Source organism: Sorex araneus, chromosome 9 (genome assembly GCF_027595985.1).
Source record: "Sorex araneus isolate mSorAra2 chromosome 9, mSorAra2.pri, whole genome shotgun sequence".
NCBI lineage: Eukaryota > Metazoa > Chordata > Mammalia > Eulipotyphla > Soricidae > Sorex > Sorex araneus.
The window spans coordinates 12,942,538-12,966,053 of NC_073310.1; the positions used below are offsets into that span (position 1 = coordinate 12,942,538).

The following is a 23,516-nucleotide window of genomic DNA, read 5'->3' on the forward strand; positions in this document are numbered from 1 at the left end:
GGCAGGGGGAGGCGTGGCCTGGCCGAGGGGGGCACTCGGCGTGGGCAGGAGGGGAAGGGCAGCCCCGTCCCACAGCGCCCAGGGAGACCGATGGTGAGACGGTGAGCCGACCTCGGCCACCTCGGTGCCACGGAAGACCATGTGTGGATTCTCTCCCGTGGCCTGGCCCCAGCCCCAGTTAGGGCAGCTGTGTGTCCCGATGAGAATCACGGACCTGAAGCGCCGTGGCCCCAGGGGGCGTCTCTGGGTTCCCGTCGCCTGTGCTGGCTGCAGGGGAGCTCTGGCCTCTTCATCAGTCGAGACACTCCCCTGCCCCGCCCGCAGGGTCAGAGCAGAAGGCTGGGGAGGGCGCAGACCCCTCGAGCTAGGATGTCATGTCCGAGGGGAGGGCTCCCTGGGAGTGGCGGCGGCCGTCCAGGAGCGGCTCTGAGACAGCCGCAGGACTTCCGGGCCCGTCCTGGGGCCTCGGTGCCTTTTTCCCAGGGGCATGTGGATGATCGGAGTGACAGCGTTTTGGGGGCACTTGCTGCCGCTGTGAAAGCAGATTTCAGAGCTGGGCATCAGAGCTGGGCCCGAGAGCTGCTTTTCACACCCTCCCTGCCCCCGCCGCCCATGCCCCGCCGTGCTGGAGTCCCAGGCCACTGGGCAGGCCCGGCGGGTCCCTGCAGGGGGCTTGCCAGGTAGGCGGCAAGTTCCACCGGCATCTTCCAGGGAGGAGCCGGGAGCCGGTGGGTTAGAATTCCTGGGTTGGCGTGTGGCGGCTTGGGAGATGAGCCGATGCCATCGGTGCCAGGGTGCAAGTGGCCCAGCCCTCGCCTGGCACGCTGGGCATCCTCACGCACGTCTCTTAGAGTTGCCCAGTGTCGCCGCCCTGGGCACTGATGCTGGTGGCTCTGGTCAAGAAGCCAGAGGCAGGCTTGCAGGCCAGGGGGTGAGGGACAGCGACCACTGACTGGGGGGCGGGCAGGGGGGTCCCCAGGCCACCTGGCATTGGTGACATCCTTTTGTGGACAGCAGCACCCTCGTCTCCGAGTGTCCTTCACTAGCCTAAGCGGGGGAGAGACGAGGCTGCAGGGATGAATCTGAATGGCATTTTGTACATGTAGAAATTTGTGGTGTTCACTTTTTATCAGAACTAAATCCGGATTCTGGGGCTGGAGGACAGATAAAGCAGAAGTTGTTAATGGTTACGAAGCAAAGGTAAAAGGAAACTCTTAAAATAAGATTTAATATAGCTACTTAGCTTCTATGCAAATAAGGAGTCTGTGCAGATTTTTTTTTTTTTAATGCATCCGTGTCATGGAGATTGCTCTGGGGAATTCCTACGGTCTAGAGTCTCTTATTTGGATTTTTGTCTTATTTGACTTTCAGAGAATGAGGAGCCCTTTATTCCCACCCAAAGTGAGACAGTGTTAGAGAGAAATGAGCTCTTGGTGCCCATCGGCCTTGGAGCAGTGACACGTCCTTTAATGGTGCAGAAGGGAAAAAAAAAAAAAGAATAAAAGGATTAGACTTGAATATGCTTATACATCCTTTTTTCTGTTTTTTTCCCAAGTGACTCGAGTGGATTTTAAAAGTATAGATCAGGGGCCGGAGAGAAACATAAGAGAGGTTAAGGCACTTACCTTGCACGCAGCCAATCCCAGTTTGATTGATCCTTGGCGCCCGTATGGTCCCCCCCTGCCCTGCCAGGACTGACCCCTGAGCGCAGAGATCCTAAAGTAGCTCCCTGGGCCCCGTTTTTAAAGTCCACCAGATCGTTAGCTGCAGGCTCCGGAGCCCCAGTGCCTGACATCAGTGAGTGGAGAAAATAGTCGTCATAGTGGAGACAGGCGTTGCTGGAGTGGACAGCCCTTCTGGCCTCTCCTCACTGCAGCCCCCCCACCCCCTCCCGGGATTGATGCCTCCGGGTGGCGGTGGGGACAGGGGACCGGCGCTGCAGCGCCCTCTGGTGACCCGAGCGAGCACAGAACACTTAGGTCAGGCTCAGCAAGATGCGTTAGTGAGTCATGCCTGGGCTGTTGAGCACACCTGGCAGGCACAGTTAAATTTGCTGATCACCACGGCAGTTCCTTTCCAGACCCCCATTCCCCGCTTCCCCCCACCCCCCGCCCCTCCTCAGAGTCCCTCGCCCCGCTTGGAGAATGTTTGCTCGGGCCATTCAGAGGGTTTTTAGCAGTCGACCGAGTGCCCTGTACCCCGTGACTTGCTGGTTTCCTCTGCCCTAGGGGTGGAGAGAACTTTATGTCCTTTTTCCTCCTGCCCAGCAGACGGCTGGCTCGGCCGGGCCCCTGGGCACCGTAGACGTGCGGGGGGCGGGGTGGGGGCAGAGAGGGCGGCCACTCACGGGCGGGTGCTTAGCAGGCGGCGTCTCTGCCCGCCCCCCATGCTCAGAGTGGCCGAGGCTCACGCTTTTTGCAGGGGATAGTCTGTGTGTTTTCTCTGAAGGATCCTCATGCCTGTTTAGCGTTGCTCATTTGTATTTGGCTGGATTTATTTTATTTTTCATTTAGAAAAAAAATTTTTTGTTATTTGGGTTTTTTTTTGGTTTTTTTTGGAGGGTGGGGGCCCTGCAGCCTTCTTGCTCTTGCTGTGCTTCCGGTTTTGCGTGTCGATCGCCCGTGTCACCGTTTGCTTTCGCACCCTGTCCCCTCAAGGTCTACACCGTCAACAACGTGAGCGTGATCACCAAGATCCGGACAGAGCATCTGACGGAGGAGGAAAAGAAGAGATACAAAGGTCAGCCTTGCCGCAGCCCGGCCTGAGACAGGCCTTCGGGGCCGGTGGGCTGGGGGTTAGCGTGACTGTGGCCGTCGGAGTCCTAGCTGCTTGAGTATCAAAATGTCCCACGTCTGACGATTCTCTCAGGTGTTTCCCAAGAGCTGGCCGTGGCATGATCCAAGCCAATGACGGGCGGCTTGTTTCTCTGCTGCAAAGAACCGTGGTTGGCTGGGGGGGGTGGGGGGGGAGAACAGGCTGTCAGGAGATGGGGGGCTGGGTTTTGTTTTTTGGACCATACCTGGCTGCGCTCAGGGGTTCCCCTAGGCCCTGCACTCAGGAATCCCTCCTGGCAGTGCTCGGGGGACCATATGGGATGCCGGGGATGGGACCCGGATCTGCAGGGCAAACATCCTACCCACTGTGCTGTCGCTCTGACCCCAACTTTGGAGCCCGTTGGTCCCTGGGGTGGTTAGCCCGATGGTCACCCACATTGCACTCTAAGCCGAAACACCGCCCTGTAGTGGGCGCCACGTTACCTCCTGCCATTCGGGTTCCGTGGCCTTGTGGAGTCAGGCGGCCCCTGGGTCTCAGTTTCGTCCGTGGGGAAAATGGACGTGCTCCTTGTCCTTCCTTGGAGTCCCCGGGAGAGTTAGAAGAGCTACTGCGTGTCCACGCTCAGAACAGTGCCTGTGGGGTGTGCAAAGTGGGCGTCACTGGTGACCGCTCCTGTCACGCCACGTGCCTTCCTCGCTGTCCTGTCGGGTAACCACCAGGCAGACTTCAAAGAGGGGGCCCGGGGGGCTACTTGAGGGATCCCTGTGCTCAGGGTCAGTCCTGGAAGGGCGGGGGGGTGGGGGGGTCAGATGGGTGCCAGGGATCAGTCAGCTGGGATTGGCCATGTGCAACGCCAGTTTGACAGATGAGGAAACTGAGGCTCAGGACAAATGCGTTAGTGAGCAGCCGAGGTGAGATTGGAACCCAGCTCTGGTTCACCCCGAAATCCCAACTTCAGCTCTTGTTGTAAGTGTTGTGCTCGCTGGTTTAGTGCTCTGCGCCCGCCTGTCCTCTGCCGGCATCACTGAGAACAGTTTGGTCAGCCGGAGGCAGGTTGCAGGGTCAGAAATGTGATGAGGACTAAAAAATTGGGGGGGGGGGGCGGGTAGAGGCACAAGTATCAGAGCAGATATTAAACTTGTGCTCCCCTCTGCAGCCGACAGGAACCCCCTGGAATCTTTGCTGGGGACTGTGGAACATCAGTTTGGTGCTCAAGGGGTGAGTGGAAGCGGTGAGCTTGGCCCTTCAAGGAGGGGGGGGGGGACGCCTCTCCTGGGCCTGGGCAGCCCCGTTGTCCCAAGCAGGGCCCAGGCCGAGTCTCCCCAGCGGGAGCAGAGGGAAATAAGGGAGGGAGTGTGTCCCACCTCAGAGGCGGCTGCTGATGGAGGACACGGCGATTCTCTCGTCCCCGTGGTCAGCTGGGGGCTCTCTGGGCGGCCGAGCGGAGAGGAATCCGGGCCCATGTTTCCAGAGTCCCCGAAACATTCCCGAACCCCCCGGCCTCACCGTAACTCACTGAGACGGGCCCAGTGGCTGTCACTGACAGCCAGGGAGGTGGAATTCCCATTCCGGTGTCATCTGCTAGAAAATGACATGGCTGGAACAATGGACCCCCCTGCCCGCCCCCCGCCTCCAGCTCCCAAGGATGTTCGGGGATTTCTCCCTCCTGCGCCTGTCACTGGGAGAGCGGAGGAAGGTTTTCAGGTGGAGACACCCCCTAGACGTGCCCCCTGGCTGGGTGAGCAGCCGGGCAGCTTTTCTCGTTCTGTGCAGAAGCTTAATTTAAAAACAGAAGCGAACGGCTGCATCTCCGTGCCCTGCTGTGGGCCGGCATGTCTGCCCCAGAGGCTGAGGGCCGTAGGCTTCCCCCTGTGGGCGGCGCTGGCCTTACTGATGCCCCTGAGTTCTGGCTTGCTAGGACCTCACCACCGAATGCGCCACCGCCAACAACCCCACAGCCATCACGCCTGATGAGTACTTCAACCAAGACTTTGATCTGAAGGACAGGGACATTGGAAGGCCCAAAGAGCTGACCATCAGAACGCAAAAGTAAGATTACGTACGCTCACCCAACTCGCGGGTTCTTTTTGATTTCAGAAATTGTGTTGGGTAGCATCACATCCGGTCCTTCTTTAGAAATAAAATCCCCTTTAGATTTCTTTCCTTCCTTTTTTCATTTTTTGGGCCACACCTGGCAGTGCTAAGGGTTGACTCCCGGCTCTCAATCAGGGAGTGTTCCTGGCGGGCTCGGGGGAACCCTGTGGGGTGCTGGGGATTGAACCCTGGTTGGCTGTGTGCAAGGCAGGCACCCTACCCGCTGTGCTGCTGCTCCGCCCCCCTGAAGGTCTCCTTTAGAAATACATTTTTTGGTTTTGTTTCTGGACCACACCCATTGGCTCTGGAGGGGCAGGGCTGGCCGCTCCCGACTCTGCCCAGGGGTTACCCCTTGGGGACCTGTGATTGTCAACCTGCCACATGCAAGGTGAGCGTCTTCGTCCCGGGACTATCTCTCTGGCCCAGAATCAACTTTTAAGTCATTTCTAAACTGTTGGGAGTTCACAGTCCCTGGCCCCTCATTAGGAGTCCCTTTTAATTAAACGGGATACGGATGGCTACTGGATCCCCTTTTCCTGCCAGCGAGCTTCAGCCAATCAGGTGGACGGGTGGGTTCCCCCGGCCCCGATCCCTGCGCACTTGCTCTCAGTGACGGGTGCGGAAGTTGCCCTGTGCAGAGCGATGTGAACGCCCCGGGTTCTGGGCCCTTCAGAGCTCTGACGTGAGCTTGCGGGGAGGCCCCGTGGGCGAGGAGCGGGTGTGTGAGCCCCCTGCCTCCGTGCCGCTCTCCCTCGCCCCTGCTGGGGGCACGGCCCTCACCCCACCGCCCCGTTGGTCCTGCAGGTTCAAGGCGACGCTGTGGATGTGCGAGGAGTTCCCGCTGTCCCTTGTGGAGCAGGTCATCCCCATCATCGACCTCATGGCCCGCACCAGCGCCCACTTCGCCAGGCTGAGAGACTTCATCAAGCTGGAGTTCCCGCCCGGGTTTCCCGTCAAAATAGGTACCGTCCGAGGCTGCCCCCAGTGTCTGCTCGACGGTGGCGTTCCTCCCGTAGCACGGTTCTGCATTTAGTGTCCGTTCGCCTGCCGCTTGCAGGGAAGGAGACCAGAATTAGCCTCTTGCTCAACTGGGATTAAAGAAAATGCCACGATTTCTGTGGCTCGTTTCGCAAATTAAAATCCAAGATGGTACAGCCGTCAGTGTTGCTGTCCCGGTGGGAGAAGGCCGGAAATGAGGCCCGTGTTTTCCTGGCCAGCCATCGGTGGACCCATTTGGACCCATGAACATAGTTTAGCACCTGCACGCGTGTGTTCGTCCTGTTCAGTACCTATGTGAGGAATTTAAATTTTGCAGAGGCGTAGGTTCGTGAGGCTCGGATCCTGGCTCACTCGCTCTCTGAGAGCTGGGAGGAGCTGCTGAGTGTCTCTGGGCCTCAGTTTGCCCCCTCTGTATGTTGGGAGAGTCGTCAGGAGTTTTCCATGGGAGCAGTTGGCGCAGCGCCTGTTAAAGTTTGAAGCTTCGGTTTCAGTTTTAAAGTTTTGGTTAAAATTGACTTATCGAGACTTTTGTTTTGTTAGAAATCCCCTTGTTTCATGTCTTAAACGCCCGGATCACATTTGGGAACGTAAATGGCTGCAGTACGGCGGAAGAAACAGTGACTCTGAATGCGGAGGGGACCCAGGCAGATTCAGGTGAGGGCAAGAGCGTTGGCTTTGTCATGAAAAAGCACGTTCTGTACATTCACTCGTGGGCTGATGATCTGTTTGACATAGGAGTGTCATAATTTTGTGTGGAGAGAAACGTAAGGTCTTGGGGGCTGGGGGACAGTGTGGCGGTCAGCTGCCCGCCTTGTGAGAGGCCAGCCCAGTTTTGATCCCTGGCTTCTCATACGGTCCTCCCCCAAGCACTGCGAGGATGCGACCCAATAACAGACAAACAAAAATGTAAGCTTTGGTTAAGATTAAATGAAAAGCACTTAATAGTATGTGTATAAAGCATAGTGTGAGATTGTACCAGTGGTTTTCACCCATCGCCCACGGACCAGTGTGGGTGCACAGGAAGCAGTTTCCTTTGTCATTAAGAAAAATTGCTAGTAAAGAGGCCAGAGAGGTTGTGCCTTGCCTGTTGCCGGCTCAGGTTCTGTTCCCAGCACTACCTGGCTCCCCAAGCATGGGTGGTGTGGCCCCGGGGCCCGATGTCCCCAGCACTGCAGAACCTGAACCGCCCTGCCATTGTACCACCAGCCTGAGGGCTGAGAATAGCTGGGAGGGATCCCTGGGCTCCTGAGCACCACTGGGGACCCCCCCCCGCCCCCATTGTGTTAGGAATATGTAATAAGTGGTTAGTCACATTTCGGGTGACAGTAAGTTTGATCTGGGTGCTAGAGCGCTGGCACAGCAGGGAGGGCGTTTGCTTTGTGGCTGACCCAGGTTCTGTCCCCGGCACCCCATATGGTCCCCCGAGCGCCACCAGGAGTCATTCCTCAGGGCACAGCCAGAAGTAACTCCTGAGCACTGCAGGGTGTGACCCAAAAAGCCAAAAAAAAAAAAAAAAAAGTTTGATCTGCTTCTATTTCATTCGTAACAGAAGTAGCAGAAGTTTCACTTGCCAGCCATCACCGCTGAAATTGAATCCTGTCTTTCTCTCGCCCTTGAATGAATTGCTTAGTGACAGGTTCGTGATTTATTTCACTGACCAGACACTGTCCTCTGCCGCATTGCAGCTTCCCAGGTTACGAGTTTTGAGGTGGATCAATCTGTGTTTGAGATTCCGGAATCGTACCACGTGCAGGACCACGGCAGGAACGTGCACCTGCAGGATGAGGACTACGAGATCATGCAGTTCGCCATCCAGCAGAGCTTGCTCGAGTCCAGCCGGAGCCAGGTACCCACGAGAGGCTCGGGCAGGGCCCCATGTGCCTGGGGAAGCCCCGGGGTCTGCACGGCCGGTCTGGCGCACTCGGACATTTCTAGAGATCTTCCCTGTGCCAGAACCTTTGCTTGTATATTTTTAACAAATTTTTAATATTTGAGGCACCGGGTAGGGTTTCACGGTAGGAAATCATTCCAGAACCCCCCCCACACACACACATACACATTGTCCCAGTATGTGCCCCATTCTTTGTTCCCCCTCCCCCACGGATAAACTTCCTACTAAAGGCCAGTTCTCAGTTTCTGTTGCCTTTTGGTATTTTTTTGTTTGTTTGTTTTTTGGGTCACACCCAGAGATCCTCAGGCCTTACTCCTGCCTCTGCTCTCAGGAGTTAACTCCTGATGATGCTTGAAAGATCGTATCGGGTGCCGGGGGCTCAAACCTAAGTTGGTCTCGTGCAAGACAAGCGCCCTGAGCACTGTGCTAGGATCACTGCAGCCCCGCCCTTGGGTTTTCATTGTTTCTTTAGCGCCCACATGTCGGGGAGGTCATTCTGTGTCTGTCCCTCCTTTACCAACGTCTCTCGGCATGGCCTCTCCAGACCCAGCGTGCAGCAGCCAGCTGCCTGATGTCACCTTTTCTTCTCGCCCAGTGGTATGTCTTTATGGACATGCCCACGGTCGAGTGACTCAGTTGTCTGTTCTCAGCACGTGGGCTGTGTCCAGGTGGTGGCTGTTGCGGTCTGGGCTGCAGCGACACGGGAACACAGGAGTGCAGATGTCTTTTCTGATGTCATCCTGCTCCTCTGTGCCCTGGCCCCCACCCGCCTTAGCCTGGCCTCAGGTTTGAGCCTCAGAACTTGGGGTCATATGACCTACTCCCCCTCCCCCGTGCCCGCCTCAGCGGCTTCCTCTTCCTTCTGAGCGGTGACCGTGGCCATGACGCGATGACGTGTGCTTTTCCTAGGACCTCTCAGGACCAGCTTCCAACGGAGGGATGAGCCAGACGCAGGCCTATGATGACGATCAGTACGAGAGGTGACTGCGGGACTCGGGGTGGCTGAGCTGAGGGTGACGTGGGTGGCTCTGGGCTGGGAACCGCCCAAGTGCTCGCTCTCCCACTTCCGCTTGGGGCAACGACTCGGGATGATGCTTGGGAGTTCTTGGGAGCTGAGTTTCCTGAACGGGTGACGGAGTTGCTGACGGGTCATTGGCCAGCAGTATTGGCAGAGAGGCACCAAGTAAATGTCTCCTGACTGGCCTGATTTTCCCTGAGGAATGTAGGTGCCCTTAAGGGGAGGTTTGTACCGGTTGTTATTTGTTCGGTGTGTGAAGGTACATGTTTGTGAGCACTGTATGGTGCTGGGGTTGATGCATTTCGAACCATCCCCCAGCCCTTGGGATATGCAATTTTTGTTTATTTACTTTTTGGGCCACACCCGGCAATGCTCAGGGGATACCCCTTCTCTGCGCTCAGAGACTGCTTCCTGAGGGCTCAGGGGACCACGTGGAATGCTGGGGATCAAACCTGGGTTGACGGACTACTAGCAAGTGTCCTACCGGCTGTCCTGTCACTCGGCCCCATGTATACAGGTTTTAGGGTGATGCCACTTAGGGGAAGAATTGTGGGGATGATTAGATTATCCTCTTATTTTTATTTCCGTATATAAAATATGATTTTGTTTCTTGGGTCACACCCAGGGATGCCTGTGGATTTCTTCTGGCTCTGTGCTGGAAGTGGGGGGTTGGTCTTGGTGGTGCTTGGGGAGCCCCGGGGGGCCCGGGTTCAAGCCCCAGGCTCCACATGCATAGCATTGCACCCCGGCCCCTTCGGGGATCTCCCTGGCCCTGTCTGTTTGCCCTGCAGGGCGGAAACTGGAGGAGAGATGCAGGTCGCAGAGCGTCTGCTGCGCTCTGACAGCTGGGCCGACCTGGGCTTGTTTCTCCTTGGGGGGGATGGAAGGGGGGCCCATACCTAGTGTTGCTCAGGGCTTGCTGCTGGCGCTCTGCTCAGGTATCATTCCCGGCAGGCCTTGGGGATCAGGTGGGGTGCCGGGGATCAGACCCAGGTTAGTCACGTGCGAGGCTGGTGCCCTGCCCACCGCACTGGCTCCCTCTAGCACATTTCTTTGTTTCCTTTTTTGGGGTCACACCTGGCGATGCACAGGGGTTACTCCTGGCTCTGGGGACCCTGTGGGATGCTGGGAATCGAGCCCTGGTCGGCTGCGTGCAAGGCAAACGCCCTCCCCGCTGTGCTATTGCTCCAGCCCCTCTAGCACATTCCTTAACCCCTCTGTACGCCTGCTTCGCCCGTGCTGCCATGGCGCCGTGCCAGGTGTCGTGCCCAGGGCGCGCGTATCAAGTGCGCGGGGGAGCCGGTAGCACGGGGCCTGCCGCCCGGCCGAAGCTGTGACCGACCGCTGTTCCTTCCCGCTCTCCCCCTCTCCCGCCCAGGGCCATCCAGGAGAGCCTGCTCAGCAGCTCCGAGGGCCTGTGCCCGGGAGTCTCGAGCGAGACCAGCCGCTTCGACAGCGACCTGCAGCTGGCCATGGAGCTCTCGGCCAAGGAGCTGGCGGAGCAGGAGCTGCGGCTGCGCGAGGAGGAGGCGGAGCTCCAGCAGGTCCTGCAGCTGTCCCTCACCGAGAAGTAGACCTCGGGGACCCACGGGCTGTGCCGGGCCCCACGCCAGGGCCCCGGGGCCAGGGCGCTGCAGACGGCACGCCGCCCCTCTGGAGGTGTGGGATCAGGACCCCCGGGCCCCGCCGTGGTGCTCCCTGGCGGAGGGGCCGGGGACTGGCAGGCCCCCTCCAGGCTTGGGGAGGGGCGGCGTCACTGTCCATTAGCTGCACTGGCTCTCGCAGGGCACGTCCTTACTGTCAGCTTGACAAGCCCCCGTCCCGCTGGGTTAGGGTGAATTCTTACCGAGCAGGGATGAAACAGAGTCAGGTGCTTTTTCTTTCTTTTTTTTTTTTCTTTCTTTTTTTTTTTTTTTACCCAAGAGCAAGCAGCCTTTCTAGAATGTGGCGCAGGAGAATTTATGAGAATTTCTTTACAGTTCACCAAAGAAGTGGATAATCTCTGCCGATCTCTTTTTATTTTTACCTTTCTACGGCATTTCTAGAACACTGTCACTGTTCCTCCCATCTCCTTTCACGCCCCGTCCCCCTCGCCAGTGTGGCAGAGGAGATAGGTGCAGGATCTGTTGTCCATGAAGCTTGACTGTTTCCATCAGGTTAAGAAGTGCAGATGACCCCGGGTGTTGCCTTAACCTTAAAGGTCGCTGATGGTCCCAGGCCACCCCAGCCCCCCCACCCCCAGCACGGAGGGGTGGGGTTTGTGTTCGGAAAGGCAGCACGGTCCAGACGAAATCCAAGGCAGCTAATCTGGCCCTGGAGGGAGCAGCCTGGGGCCCATTCTTGGGGTGGGCGGGCCGGCCCCCCAAGAGATGGCGTTGGAACAGCGCAGACCCAAACCCTGTTTCACTCCCGCCGCCTTCCCCCTGCGGGGCCGTCCGTCCGGCAGGGGCGGGGTGGGGCGGGGCGGTGCTCGGGCTCAGGGGGCAGCAGGGGACTCGGTGGCCCTGAGTTCAGAAGGGGAATCTGAGGCTTTCACATTGCTTTCTAGAGTTCAGATCAACATCTTTCTGGATAAATCTATTTTTTAACAGAATCTTTTTATTATTTTTAAAAAGATAGGGAAAAATAAAAAAACCGACTACTCCCATCAGTAGCAATACAAGGTTATACATTGTAACCAGACTTTCTCAGGCCTTTTTTGGATACCTTTAGTAGTTAACTATTTTGTCTAACCCTCCTGTAAATAACCATCACCCGTCATCCAGGCCCCGGGCCCCGCCTCTCTGCACAGGCTGCATGGAAACATCCCGGTCAGCATTCCCACCCCGGCCTCGGTGCCCGATTTCTCTCCGCCAGGCTGCTCTCGGGGTGGAAAGAGAACCATCCGGCCCGACCCGGTCCGGTCCTTGTCTCTCTCGTAGACACTTAGCGTTGCCCGTAACATGTTCCCGGTCGTGAAGACATGTGCTTTGGATTCCACACAACCAGCTGCCTTTGCTGTCGTGCTCTGACCAAATCCCTCCTCTGCACAGAGGCCAGTGTGCCCGCCCCCCATCATCTTTGTTTTCAGAAACACCCGCCTGGCGTTGCGTTGACTTGGCATTTCCCCTGGAAGCGAGGAGCCCGGGGCTTCTCCTCGCAGGCAGGAAGGCGGCTAGTAGGTCCTTTCTGTTCGCATTCCACTGCTCTGCGTCCTCCCCGGGGAGTCGGCCCGGTCCACACACAGCCGCCTTCTCCCCAGGCGCGCCTGCTCTTACAATGCAAATAAAGACGGCTTTCTTAGAGGGTGCTCCCACGGCCTTCGAGTCCGCCTTTCTTCTGCACACGGCTCCGAGTCGCCCGGTGACCTCACGTCCCGGGATGGAAGTGTCTGTGGCCTCACAAGGCCAGGGGACACGCTCCTCCCAACCTCACTGTCCAGGTGCGTGCTCAGACCCGCTCTGCAGTGCTCCCCCGGGAGTAAGGGACAACCTGCCGCCATGTGGCCCGGGAAACCTCACGCTGTGACGGTCCACAAAAGTGCTGGCGATAGTTGGGGCTTCCGGACTTGGCCTATCGATCCTTCAGGCTTTCTTGTCTCCTGGGGGCTGGGGCTGGGGGGCTGGGTTGGGCCACACATGATGGTGTTCAGGGCTTTCTTCCTGGCAGCCCTTAGGTCACCATGAGCGATGCCGGGGATTGAACCTGGGTCGTCTGCAATGGCCTTATGTCTCTGGCCCCTACGTTCTTTTATGTTTAAAGTGCCAAAAAAAAAAAAAATTAAAGCCAAAAAAATTGAAGCAAAAAAAAAAAAAAGTAAACAGAAGTGTTTGAGCTCCACAACTCTGAGCCTTGGTGTTTCTGGGAAGGCGGGAAGGAAGCACTTTGCCAGGTGGGGGAGGTTGGGTAGGGGGGAGGGAAGCGCTGGGGTGTGTGTGTGTGTGTATGGTGGTGTGGTGTGTGTGGTGGGGAACTAAGGGAAGTAAAAATGCAGTAAAAGTGTCTACGAGAGAGAAGAACTGGGCCAAATTGCGCCGGACAGTTCTCTTTCCACCCTGCAAAAAGCCCGACAGAGAGAAATCGGGCGCCGAGGCAGGGGTAGGAATGCTGAATCCCTCAAAGGAAACTTCAGAGAAGGGTCGGGGTGGGGGTGGGGCGCAGAGCGATGGTACCTTGGGGAGGGTGCTTGCCTGGCATGCAGTTTGGTCCCGGCACCCCACCTGGTCTCCTGAGCCCCCCCCCGCCCCCCCGGAGTGACCGCTGATGACAGAGCCAGGAGTGAGCCCTCGGCACCACCAGGTGTGGCTCCAAAGCAACACAGACCCAAGAGAACTCGGTCTTATGTCCAGGTACACTGCATGATGGATATTTGATTAAAGTAGCAGCGTTGGACCAGGGGCGTGTCACTTAGCGGTAGAGCATTTGCCTGGCTGGTGTGCTCACCTGGGTTTGATCCTGTGTTCAACAAACTCTTACTTTGAGTTTAATGGGACTTGGGTGGCCCAAGTCAGCAAAAGCTTTTTAAGGTTCTCCAAGCAGTGCTGGGGTGGGGCACGAGAGCCTTCCTAGCGGGGCTTAGGGGGTCGTGCAGTGCCTGGAATTGAACTTGCGGGTCTCTGCATGCTGCCATGTGATCCAGCCCTTGTGCCGATTTCCCGGTGCCAGCAAACTTGAATTGAACCCCTCTCCGCCCCCCGTTGTAAGACACAGCTGGGAACTCAGTATCGGCTTTTTTTTTTTTGGCTTTTTGGGTCACACCCTGCAATGCTCAGGTTACTCCTGGCGGTGCTCAGGGATAGCTGGGGATTGAACCCAGGTTGGCTGCATGCAAGGCAAAACGCCTTACTACCGGCTGTACTATCGCTCCAGCCTCTAAGACAGTGAATGTGAGGCACCGAGGAAGCCACGTCAGCTGGGAACTTGCCAGGGAAGTGGCAGTGCCACCCACCGGGTCTGCGTGCGATGTGAATGGGACCGTGCAGGGCCGTGAGCATTCAGAATCCCGCAGGAGCCAGGAAGTGTGGGTTTGAGACTGGGGTCCTGTATGCTGAAACTCCCGCACCCGACATCTCAGGGGGCTGGGGGTCGCCAAGGGTTGAGCCCAGGTGTCACCGGAGCCTGAGAGGCATGTGCTCTACCATCAGGCAGCAGATGTGGCTCTAGTTGGGTTTGGGGTCACACCCAGCGGTGCTGGGCGTGAAGCCAGGCCTGTCCTCTCTGTAGTGCAGCCTCATACTTTGGGTTCCTTTTATCATCCAGGGGGTGGGGGGTGCCGAACCCTGAGCGGTGCGGGGATTAAACCCGGGTCTCCTGCATGCAAAGCTTGCGCTAGGCCTTGGGTGCCCTTCAGTCGTGGGGGAGGGGGGCCCTGGCAGGAGCCGGCAGTGTCACGGGAACGAAGAATGAGCCGGGGTTTGGGTACACGGGGACGGGCTGCAGGTAGTTTCAGAAAGTCGGAACACGCCCGGCCCACTGGGCCCGGGAGTCCTGAGCAAACAGGCCGCAGGGGTTCTTGGGCGTGGAAGATTCCACTGTTTCCTTCAGCCGAGGGAAGGAGGCCCCAGCCGCCCTCCTGCCGGCCCAGGACAGGCCCACGGCTGCTCCCACTTTGCATCATTGCTCACCTACGTCACTGGATCATCACCAAGACTCTGCAAGATTAAAAAAGTGGGTATCACTGTGTCACTATCATCCCGTTGCTTATCGATTGCTCGAGCGGGCGCCAGTAATGTCTCCATTTGTCCCTATCACGTGCTAGGGTAGCCCGATGATGTCTGCTCGCTCCAGGAACATGAAGAGCACGTTGTTACTGTTTTTGGCATATCGAATGCGTCACGGGTAGCTTGCCAGGCTCTGCCGTATGGGTGGGATATCCTCGGTAGCTTGCCCGAGAGGGGCGGAGGCCTTTAGCTTATATAGCTGAGCCAGAGGTGGTTTGTGGGTGTGTGGCTCCCACATACCTAACTTTTGGCTGTTTAATTTCTCGGTAAACTTGGTCCCAAGTTGTTGGGGTCTGGCCAAGGGCACAGCAGCAGCTTTGGGGTGTAGCACCTTTCCCCCTTGTTTGGTTACTGGGCCACACCCAGCTGTGCTCAGAGAATCCTGGCTGGCTCCTGGGGACCCTCATGGGTACCAGGAATTGAACCTGGGGGGTTGCCTGCTGTGCTCTCTGGACAGGCCCTAAGGATGTCACCTGTCTGTAACAAGAGCTGGGTGAAGAATCCACTTTTCCTGCCTCCCCCAGCCCAGTGTGAGAGATTAAGAATGGCCCCGTTTTCTGAAGTAATCCGTGCCTTGCTTGCCTTGGAGGAGGCGATGTTATTTCAATTAATGAATTCAAAACCACATCCCAGTGCTTACAAAAAGAGATAAAAATCAGACTCAAACATACACCTGTCTCTGAAGCACCCAAATAATCAGGAGTGAAGCAATAGGTAGGATTTACACTTTTAATTTTACTTGACAGTTCTGCGCAACGGTACAGAATAGGGAACATTTTAACGGCTCACTGTTAGGGTCACAAACAAAATTCGATTCGATTACAGTATCCCACATAAGTTATTTCACATTAAGTATAGGCAGTTAAAAAAAAAAATCAGTGCAGTGTCGGCTTGGAGCACAGAGACGCCTTTCAATTTAATTGAACAAAATCAAACCTAGCACCTATAAAATAAATACTGCTAACCACTTGGAAAGAACGGAAGTATCACTTCGGACAGGAATCCAGTTCAGCCCCAGTGTACCGAGTAGCAGCACTTTCCCGTGGACGCTCCTTTCCAGAAACACCCCTGCTCCCCACTCCGCCCTGGAACCGTATGTCCCTCGACAGCCCGAGCCCCGGGCCCCACGGAAACCGTCGGAGCCGTGGCTGCAGGCACAGGAGCCAGAGGCAGTGAGAGGAGCGTGCAGGACGGGTTCTGACGCAGGTGGGACACGCAGGGAGGCTCCGCCCCTCCTGCTAGAGCCACACGTGGTTGCCCTGATTCCCAGCGGGGAGGGAGGGTGCAGAGCCAGCGCAGCAGCCCCGGCCCCCACGGCGGGCGCTGCCTCGCAACCGGGACCTTCCAGTCAACTCGGGACGTTGTGAAGGACAACGTGGCCCAACGCAACGGGACCAAACGGTTGGACGTGCACAGCTCGCGCCTGTGCTCCGAGGGCTTAGACTCAGAAGTGCTGGAGAAAGGGGCAGGCCGGGGTGGGTGGGAGCCGGGAATGGCTGCTCCGAGCTGTGAGCCACAGTCCCGGTCCCCCCAGAGGGCCCGGGTGCGAGCTGCACGTTGTCTTCCCTTGGCAAGGCGTCCCATGCGAGCCCTTTCCAGCGCGGTGGTGCCGGCACTCACAGCGACTGTCTTCTCTCTGGGGCACCTCGGGACGGCACCGCGGGGCTATTTAACGGGAACCACCAGGCGGGTACCGAGGGCGGGGGGGAGACGCGGTGGCTGGTGACCTGCAGCGGGGCGTCTGGGCAGGTAAGCCCGCTGCCGTGTTCATCCTCCCTCACAGACTGCCCAGGCCGGCCCGGGGAGGGGCGGGCGACCCCGGCCCCGTGGGTGCAGCCACTTCTGTCCCCACGCACTCCATGGCAGGACCTGCTGGCTTGCTGTCAGCGACGCCGAAGGGGCTTGTAGACACAGAACGCCATGAGGATCCCGGCCACCAGCAGGATGCCAAGGACAGTTCCCATCAGCACTGCCGAGGGGAAACGGGGCGGGTTAGTCTCTGGGCCACGCGGTGTGTCCCCCAAGTGCCACCCGGGTGTGGGGGAGACTGTCACCAACGGGTCCTTGCTGGAGATGGCGCCCCTGTAGACGCAGGTAAGAGCATGCGGGGCTGGGGACCGGCTTGCACCCTGGGGGGGGGCGTATAGTGTGGTGTGGTGTGTATGTGTGTGTGTGTGTGTGTGTGTGTGTGTGTCTGGTTGGAGGAAAAGTACAAGTACCTCGGGTGTGTGTGTGTGTGTGTGTGTCTGGTTGGAGGAAAAGTACCTGTGTTTGTGTGTGTGTGTGTGGCTGGCTGGAGGAAAAGTACCTGGGTGTGTGTATGTGTGTGTGTGTGTGTGTGTGTGTGTGTGTGTGTGTGTGTCTGGCTGGAGGAAAAGTACCTCCGGCTGCTGTGTGTGGACAATCAGAGGGCGGATAAGATGAGACAGAGGGAGCAAACGGGGTATTTAGACCAACGGGATACTGGAGAAAGTGCTTTAGCCTCTAGAGGAGTCTCGACAAGCCCCTGGGATCCAAGCGGCAATTCAGTCTGCACTGTTCCTGACAGCTGCTACCCCCTAGCTAGAAGGACCCCCGGAAGTGATGTGTGGTCCTGTCCGTGTGGCTATTGTAGAGGGCTTGGGAGCCCAAAATGGTTTGCGTGGCACGCTGCCAACTATGGTTTGTTCCCTGCCACCGCATAGAAGGCCCCGAGCATAGCCCCAGGAGTGCGCATGCGCCCAACCTAAAACTCTGGTTTAACCAAGCTGTTCTCTAGTCTTAGAGGGATAGGCAATGGGCCAGTCCCTCTCGTCCCCTGTCCCCATAGGTCACGCCCACAGACTGCCTCCTGCTGCCATGACCCAGAGACACACAAAGAATCCCTGAACCCGAGCAGAGCAGCTCGCTGCAGAGATGCCTCCAGACTTTAAGCCAGGCCAGCTGACTTCACCTGGGTGCCTCAGAAGGGGGCAGGTGTCATCCCTCCACCTAATAGCACAGCGGGGAGGGCATTTGCCTTGCACGGGGCTGACCCGGGTTCGATTCCCAGTCTCCCATATGGTCCCCTGAGCACCGCCAGGGGTGATTCCTCAGTGCAGAGCCAGGAGTGACCCCTGTGCATCGCCGGGTGTGACCTAAAAAGCAAAAAACAAAAAACAAAACAAAAAACCCCCAAAACTCCAGGCCTCAAGAGATAAGTGATGGGCTGGTCCCTCTCATCCCCTGTCCCCATGGGACCCTGGAGGTCATGCCCACAAACTGCCTCTGGCTGCTACTTAAGCTCCTTAACGGCCACAGCCATGAACCAGAAACACACAAAACCAGCAGCTCGCACAGAGATTTCTCCAGACCCGAACTATCTGAAATTCTAGAATTCCAGGAGCACACGGCCGCTCTTGCAGCCACGCAACATCTTATGCTATTCATAACAAGCAATACAAGAGAGTATGGGGGAGACCGTCTGCCACAGAGGCAGGGGGAGGGGCGGCACGGGGTACTGGGGACCTTGGGAGTGGGAGATGTGCACTGGTGGAGGGTTGGGTGTTGGATCACTATAGGACTGAAATTCAAAAAAGGAAAGTCTTGTAACTATCTCACAGTGATTCAATAAGATATATAAAATTAACATTCTGAAACAAAAATAATGTGGGGTTCATGCCCAATTCAATCAGCTTAATCAATGGCTCAATAAATAGAAGTACTCCTACATTAAAAAAACCCAAATGTTTTAAAAATTATTTTTTGCAACACCCAGCAGTGCTAGGGCTTACCCCTGGCTCTGTACTCAGGGATCACTTCTGGCTGTGTTCGAGGGACGATATGGGATACTGGGGACTGAACCCAAGTCAGCCATGCACAAGGGAAGCCGCCTACCCACTGTATTATTGCTCTAGCCCCTCTAGTACTGCTTCTGTCCTGGAAAGTCAAGATTTAACTACGTTTGTCTGATCAATAACTTGGGGATACCTGTAACCCCCTTACCCAATCCATGCACATACACCCCAGGTGTTATTAAAACTGTCCCTACAGAAATACGATCTCTTTTGGATGCAAGATTCGCAGGATGGCTGAAGAAGGTGAAAATGTATTTAGAAACCCAAAAGGTCAGGAGCAATTTTAAAGGTCCCCGGCTAAACAAAACTGATTTAAACGAGTGAAAAATCATTACCTCAAAGCAGCCCCCCGTCACCTAGATATCTGGCCTAATTCTCAAAGCCCCAAATTCCAAGTTTCCAGAGATGAGTATGCGCAAACCCAGTGCAGCTGTAATCAAAGTTGTCTTGTTCCAGGTGAGTGATTTTCTTACACTGTGCATTAAAAACAAAACCAAAAACAAACAGAAACCCAAAAAACCTACTTCATTCTGTCATGCTCAAGGGAGTCCCACCCTGCAGTGCTGGCTTGGGGGGAAGGTGGTGCTGGGTTCAAACCCAGGTCCTTCCTCACACATCCAAGCCACCCCGCCTCCCCATCACCCTCACAGGCTGCATGATGATGACGATGACAGTGATGATGATGATGATGATGTCATTTTTGGGCCACACCTTGTAGTGCTCAGGTCTTATCCTGGCTCTGTGCTCAGGGATCACTCCTGGAAGGGCTTGAGGGACCATAAGGGGGACTGGGGATTGAACCTGGGTCAGCTGCATGCAAGGCAAGCATCTGGCCAGCTAAACTAGCCCTCCAGGCCTGCGGGTTTTATTCTGGAAGGGTAGTGGGAAAAAAAAACAAAGTATTCTCCCCAAATAAGCCTGCAGTGGACTGGACCAGGAGATGAAAGTCTGCTTTCAAAAAGAAAAAAGAAAAAACCACCTATAAAAGAGGAGTTGTTGGGTGCCCGTGTCCACGTGGGTCTTGGCCAATCCTTCCCTCTTCTGCCCTTTGTACCAAGGGTGGGCCCCGGCGGGGTGGCCAGGGCCTCTGGGTCTGTCCTTTAGGGTCACTTCCCACTGTTGGGCTTTTGAGTCTTCTAAAGTGGCGGCAGGCAGGGGGCTAGTGGAGGGCAAGTGTCCCCCTACGGAGGACAAGGATGAGTCTGAATCCCTGCTGGGCCCCTCTGCACACGGCAACCGAGTCAGCTACCGGGTGGGACCCACAGCAAGGCTTCCTGAAGCCTCACTACAGTCACCATGAAAAGTGCCCGCCACCGTGCCGGGACTTAATAGAACGAATAAACGAAAGCTGGCTGTTCCGAGCCCTTCTGAGGTGGGCCATGCTCACTGGGCTGAGGTGTGATCTCAAGGTGGTTTTGAATGTTTTTTTTTTTTTTTTTTTTGCTTTTTGGGTCACACCTGGTGATGCACAGGGGTTACTCCTGGCTCTGCACTCAGGAATTACTCCTGGCGGTGCTCAGGGGACCATATGGGATGCTGGGATTTGAACCCGGGTCGGCCGAGTGCAAGGCAAACGCCCTACCCGCTGTGCTATCGCTCCAGCCCCTTGAATGTTTTTCTTAGGGAAACATCTGTATAGTGTCTCTTCCCATTTTCTTTCTTTCTTTTCTTTTTTTTTTTTTTTTGCTTTTTGGGTCACACCCAGCGATGCTCAGGGGTTACTCCTGGCTTTGCACTCAGGAATTACTCCTGGCGGTGCTTGGGGGACCATATGGGATGCCGGGGATCGAACCCGGGTCGGCCACGTGCAAGGCAAACGCCCTACCCGCTGTGCTATCGCTCCGGCCCCGTGTCTCTTCCCAATTTTTGGAATGGGACTTCAGTATTTCTATTGTTAAGTTTTATGAGTGCTTCCACCCCAGCTGGGCTGCACAGTGCTCAGGAGCTCAGGGTCCGGGAGGGCCAGGTTGCCCGCTTTTCCCATCTTCACTTACGGGCTCCCAGAGCTCACCTATGTCACCCCATCTCCTGGCCGGTGGCCCTTTTTGTAAAACCGGAACTTCTACCGCAGAGGTTTGTCCGAGATGAGATTTCTCCAAACTCTTTGGGCTAAAGACTCACTTTTCCAACACTGTCCCGGGCCACTACCCTGCCCTCTGCAGGGTCACACTCAGGTCCCTCCACCTGCAAAGGCTCTGAAATGCATGGTACCTACAGGGCCGGCACCCTGTACAGCGGGTAAGACACTTGCCCTGTGTGGCTGGCTCAGGTTTGATCCCTGGCGCCCCATATGGTCCCCTGAGGCCGCCCAGGGCCAGGAGTGACCCTTACGTGCAGAGCTAAGGCTAAGTACTAAGCACTGTCCCAAAACCAGAACAAGCAAAACCAGTAACAAATGGTCCACACATAGGACAGTGGAAAGTCTGGCAGGACAAGAGGCAAATTATTTTGTGAAGTGTGCCAAGTTTGAGGGCACCTTCCTAAGTACTGTGTATTTGTGTGCGAACTGAAAGTGCCCCTTAATAAAACCTACTGGTTTTGGGGCTGGAGTGATAGCACAGCAGGTAGGACATTTGCCTTGCACGTGGCCGACCCGGGTTCAAATCCCAGCATCCCATATGGTCCCCTGGGCACCGCCAGGGTTGATTCTTGAGTGCATGAGCCAGGAGTGACCCCTGTGCATTGCTGGGTGTGACCCAAAAAGCAAAAAAAAAATAATAATAATAAAATAAAATAAAACCTACTGGTTTTCTCTTTCTCTCCCCCCACTTTTTTTTTTTGGTGGAGGGTATGGGCCACACCCAGTGATGCTCAGGGCTCCTGGCTCTGTGCTCAGTGACCACACCTGGCGGGCTTAGAGGACCATATGGGATGCCGAGATGGTACCCAGGGTGGCCGTGTGCAAGGCAACCCCAACCCATCCCCCAACCCCAACCCATCCCCCACCCCCTCCTCTGTGCTACTGCTCAAGCCCATAATACTGATGGTTTTAAAAAGCCTGACAACCCCCATGTAAGCCCGGGACCCACCACTTCCTAGCGCTGTAACCTTGGACAAACAACTTCATGGGTCTGAACTGGGGGCAACCTAGGCCTGGAAACTCTCAATGAGCGCACGTGGAATACAGTACTGCCATGCCCACGTCAGAGACCGGGAACGGCGATGACCACTGGCCAGACAGGGAAAGCCCAGGGCTACGGGGCGGGTGGTATCCTGGCTGGCCTGGAGCAGCGGTCCCTGACGCGGACTCAGGTCTCCTGCCCCCCAGATCTTTAATGTAACCTGCACAGAAGGGGCGGCGACAGCGCTCCGGTGCCGCCGACCCCAGGGCTTCTGCCTCAGACCTCGGGAGAGGGGGTTTCCCTGCACTCAGCAGCTGCACTGCAGCTTCGGCCCCCTGCGTCCCTGCACCCCGCAGCTCCGGCCCCCTGTACCCTACACCCCGCAGTTCCCGCTCTCTGCATCCTGCGGGCTCCGGCCCCCTGTATCCTTGTACCCAGCAGCTCCGGCCCCCTGCATCCCTGCAACCCGCAGTTCCGGATCCCTGCATCCCTGCACCCCGCAGCTCCGGCTCCCTGTACCCCTGCACCCCGCAGCTCCCGCTCCCTGCACCCAGCAGCTCCGGCCACCTGCATCCCTGCACCCCGCAGCTCCGGCCCCCTGCATCCCTGCACCCCGCAGCTCCCGCTCCCTGCACCCAGCAGCTCCGGCCCCCTGCATCTCTGCACCCCGCAGCTCCCGCTCCCTGCACCCAGCAGCTCCGGCCCCCTGCATCCCTGCACCCCGCAGCTCCCGCTCCCTGCACCCAGCAGCTCCGGCTCCCTGCATCCCTGCACCCCGCAGCTCCCGCTCCCTGCACCCAGCAGCTCCGGCCCCCTGCATCCCTGCACCCCGCAGCTCCCGCTCCCTGCACCCAGCAGCTCCGGCCACCTGCATCCCTGCACCCCGCAGCTCCGGCCCCCTGCCGCGCCCGCTCACCCAGGTTCTGCCCGCGCAGCACCGCGTACGGCCGGCTCCTCTCTGGGGGCTCCTCGGGGCTCGGGGCCCCCGCCCGCCCGGGCAGGAGGCCGCACAACGCCAGGAACAGGCACCGCCACACCCGACGCCGCATCTTCCCAGGCCCGCAGAGGAGGCGGCGGCGCGCCTCGCCGGAAGTCCCGCCCCCGCCGGGCGCGTCGTTGCCGGGGCAAAGTCGCTTCCGGAACGAGCCCCGCCGCGCAGGGCATTTCCGCCCCGGCAGTTTCCAACAGGGTTTCCCTCCCGGCTCGGGCATGTCAACTGCGACTATGGTTCCGCCGGCACTAACGTTCCCCGCTCCTTGTTTGGTTTGTTTTTGTTTGGGGGCCACTCCCGGTGATACTCAGGGGTTATTCCTGGTTATTCTTAATACTGTGTCTTCATATCGCTTTTGGCATGTAGAAAAATCCTTTGGAGCTCCTTGGTTTATTCATTCTAAAATATTTTCTAATGCCCTCATAAAGAATTCATTCCAGATAACTCATTCTTAGTGCATAAAAATGCATGCCGAGCCCAGGAATGTGGCTCAACAGTAGAACAGATTGCCTTGTACGTGTGAGGCCCTGGGCTCAATCCCTAATGTGGTAAAAATTCAAAAGCACATTGATTTTGTATCTCGTAATTTTACTCAACTTAATAGTAATAGCTAATAAGAGTAATAATAGAGCATTAATAAAAGAATAGTTATCAACTAAGAGTAAATATAGTAACAGCTTACAGTAAAGGTAAACAGTATCATCAGAGCACAGTTTTATTTCTTTACTTATTTGGCTCTCTTCTTTGTTTCACCTAGTTGCTATGACTTGGATTGCCAGTATTAGGTTGGAAAAGAGTGGAGAGTGTGGACACTTTTTTTTTTGGAGGGCCACACCTGCGGAGCTTAGGCCTTACTCCTTCCCCTGCACTCAGGAATCATTCCTAGTGGGGCTCAAGGGACCCTATGGGATGCCGGGGAACAAGCCTGAGCTGGCAAGTGCTCTTCCCGTGGGAGAAACCTCTGGCCTCTGCTCCTGATCTTATTTTGTTTTTTTTTGGGGGGGGCACACCTGGAAGTGCTCAGGTGTTACTTATGGCTCTGCACTCAGTGATCACTCCTGGAGGGCTCCGGGGACCATATGGGGTGCTTGGGATTGAACCTGGGTCAGCCACATTCAGTGCCAAGTGCCTTTCCCAGTGTCCTCTCTGGCCCATTCCTGATCTTTGAGGGA

At 56.7% G+C, this 23,516-nt stretch overlaps 2 protein-coding genes across 2 annotated transcripts in view; one reads left to right on the forward strand and one right to left on the reverse strand.

Annotated features, from left to right (window-relative positions):
• Window positions 1-12,069, forward strand: part of ANKRD13A (ankyrin repeat domain 13A) — a 30,168-nt gene extending 18,099 nt beyond the window's left edge. The window contains exons 7-15 of the mRNA XM_055147227.1: window positions 1,134-1,200; window positions 2,658-2,739; window positions 3,932-3,993; window positions 4,694-4,824; window positions 5,674-5,831; window positions 6,409-6,522; window positions 7,554-7,714; window positions 8,669-8,739; window positions 10,156-12,069. Of these exons, the coding sequence (XP_055003202.1) occupies window positions 1,134-1,200; window positions 2,658-2,739; window positions 3,932-3,993; window positions 4,694-4,824; window positions 5,674-5,831; window positions 6,409-6,522; window positions 7,554-7,714; window positions 8,669-8,739; window positions 10,156-10,351 (1,042 nt within the window). The 3' untranslated portion in view covers window positions 10,352-12,069. The remainder of the gene's footprint in view (window positions 1-1,133; window positions 1,201-2,657; window positions 2,740-3,931; window positions 3,994-4,693; window positions 4,825-5,673; window positions 5,832-6,408; window positions 6,523-7,553; window positions 7,715-8,668; window positions 8,740-10,155) is intronic.
• Window positions 12,070-15,191: 3,122 nt separating this feature from the next.
• C9H12orf76 (chromosome 9 C12orf76 homolog) lies at window positions 15,192-22,564 on the reverse strand. The gene is made up of 2 exons (XM_055147106.1): window positions 22,270-22,564; window positions 15,192-16,445 (listed from the first exon to the last, which is right to left on the reverse strand). The coding sequence occupies exons 1-2, from the start codon at window positions 22,562-22,564 to the stop codon at window positions 16,360-16,362; spliced, it is 381 nt and encodes a 126-aa protein (XP_055003081.1). The 3' UTR covers window positions 15,192-16,359.
• Window positions 22,565-23,516: the final 952 nt, after the last annotated feature.

Coding starts and splice junctions, on each gene's coding strand:
- C9H12orf76 (XM_055147106.1), bottom strand. CDS start 22,564: ATGCCCGAGCCGGGAGGGAAACCCTGTTGGAAACTGCCGGGGCGGAAA. Junction 16,446..22,269: donor GCTGCGCGGGCAGAACCTGG/GTGAGCGGGCGC, acceptor TCCCCTCGGCAG/TGCTGATGGGAACTGTCCTT.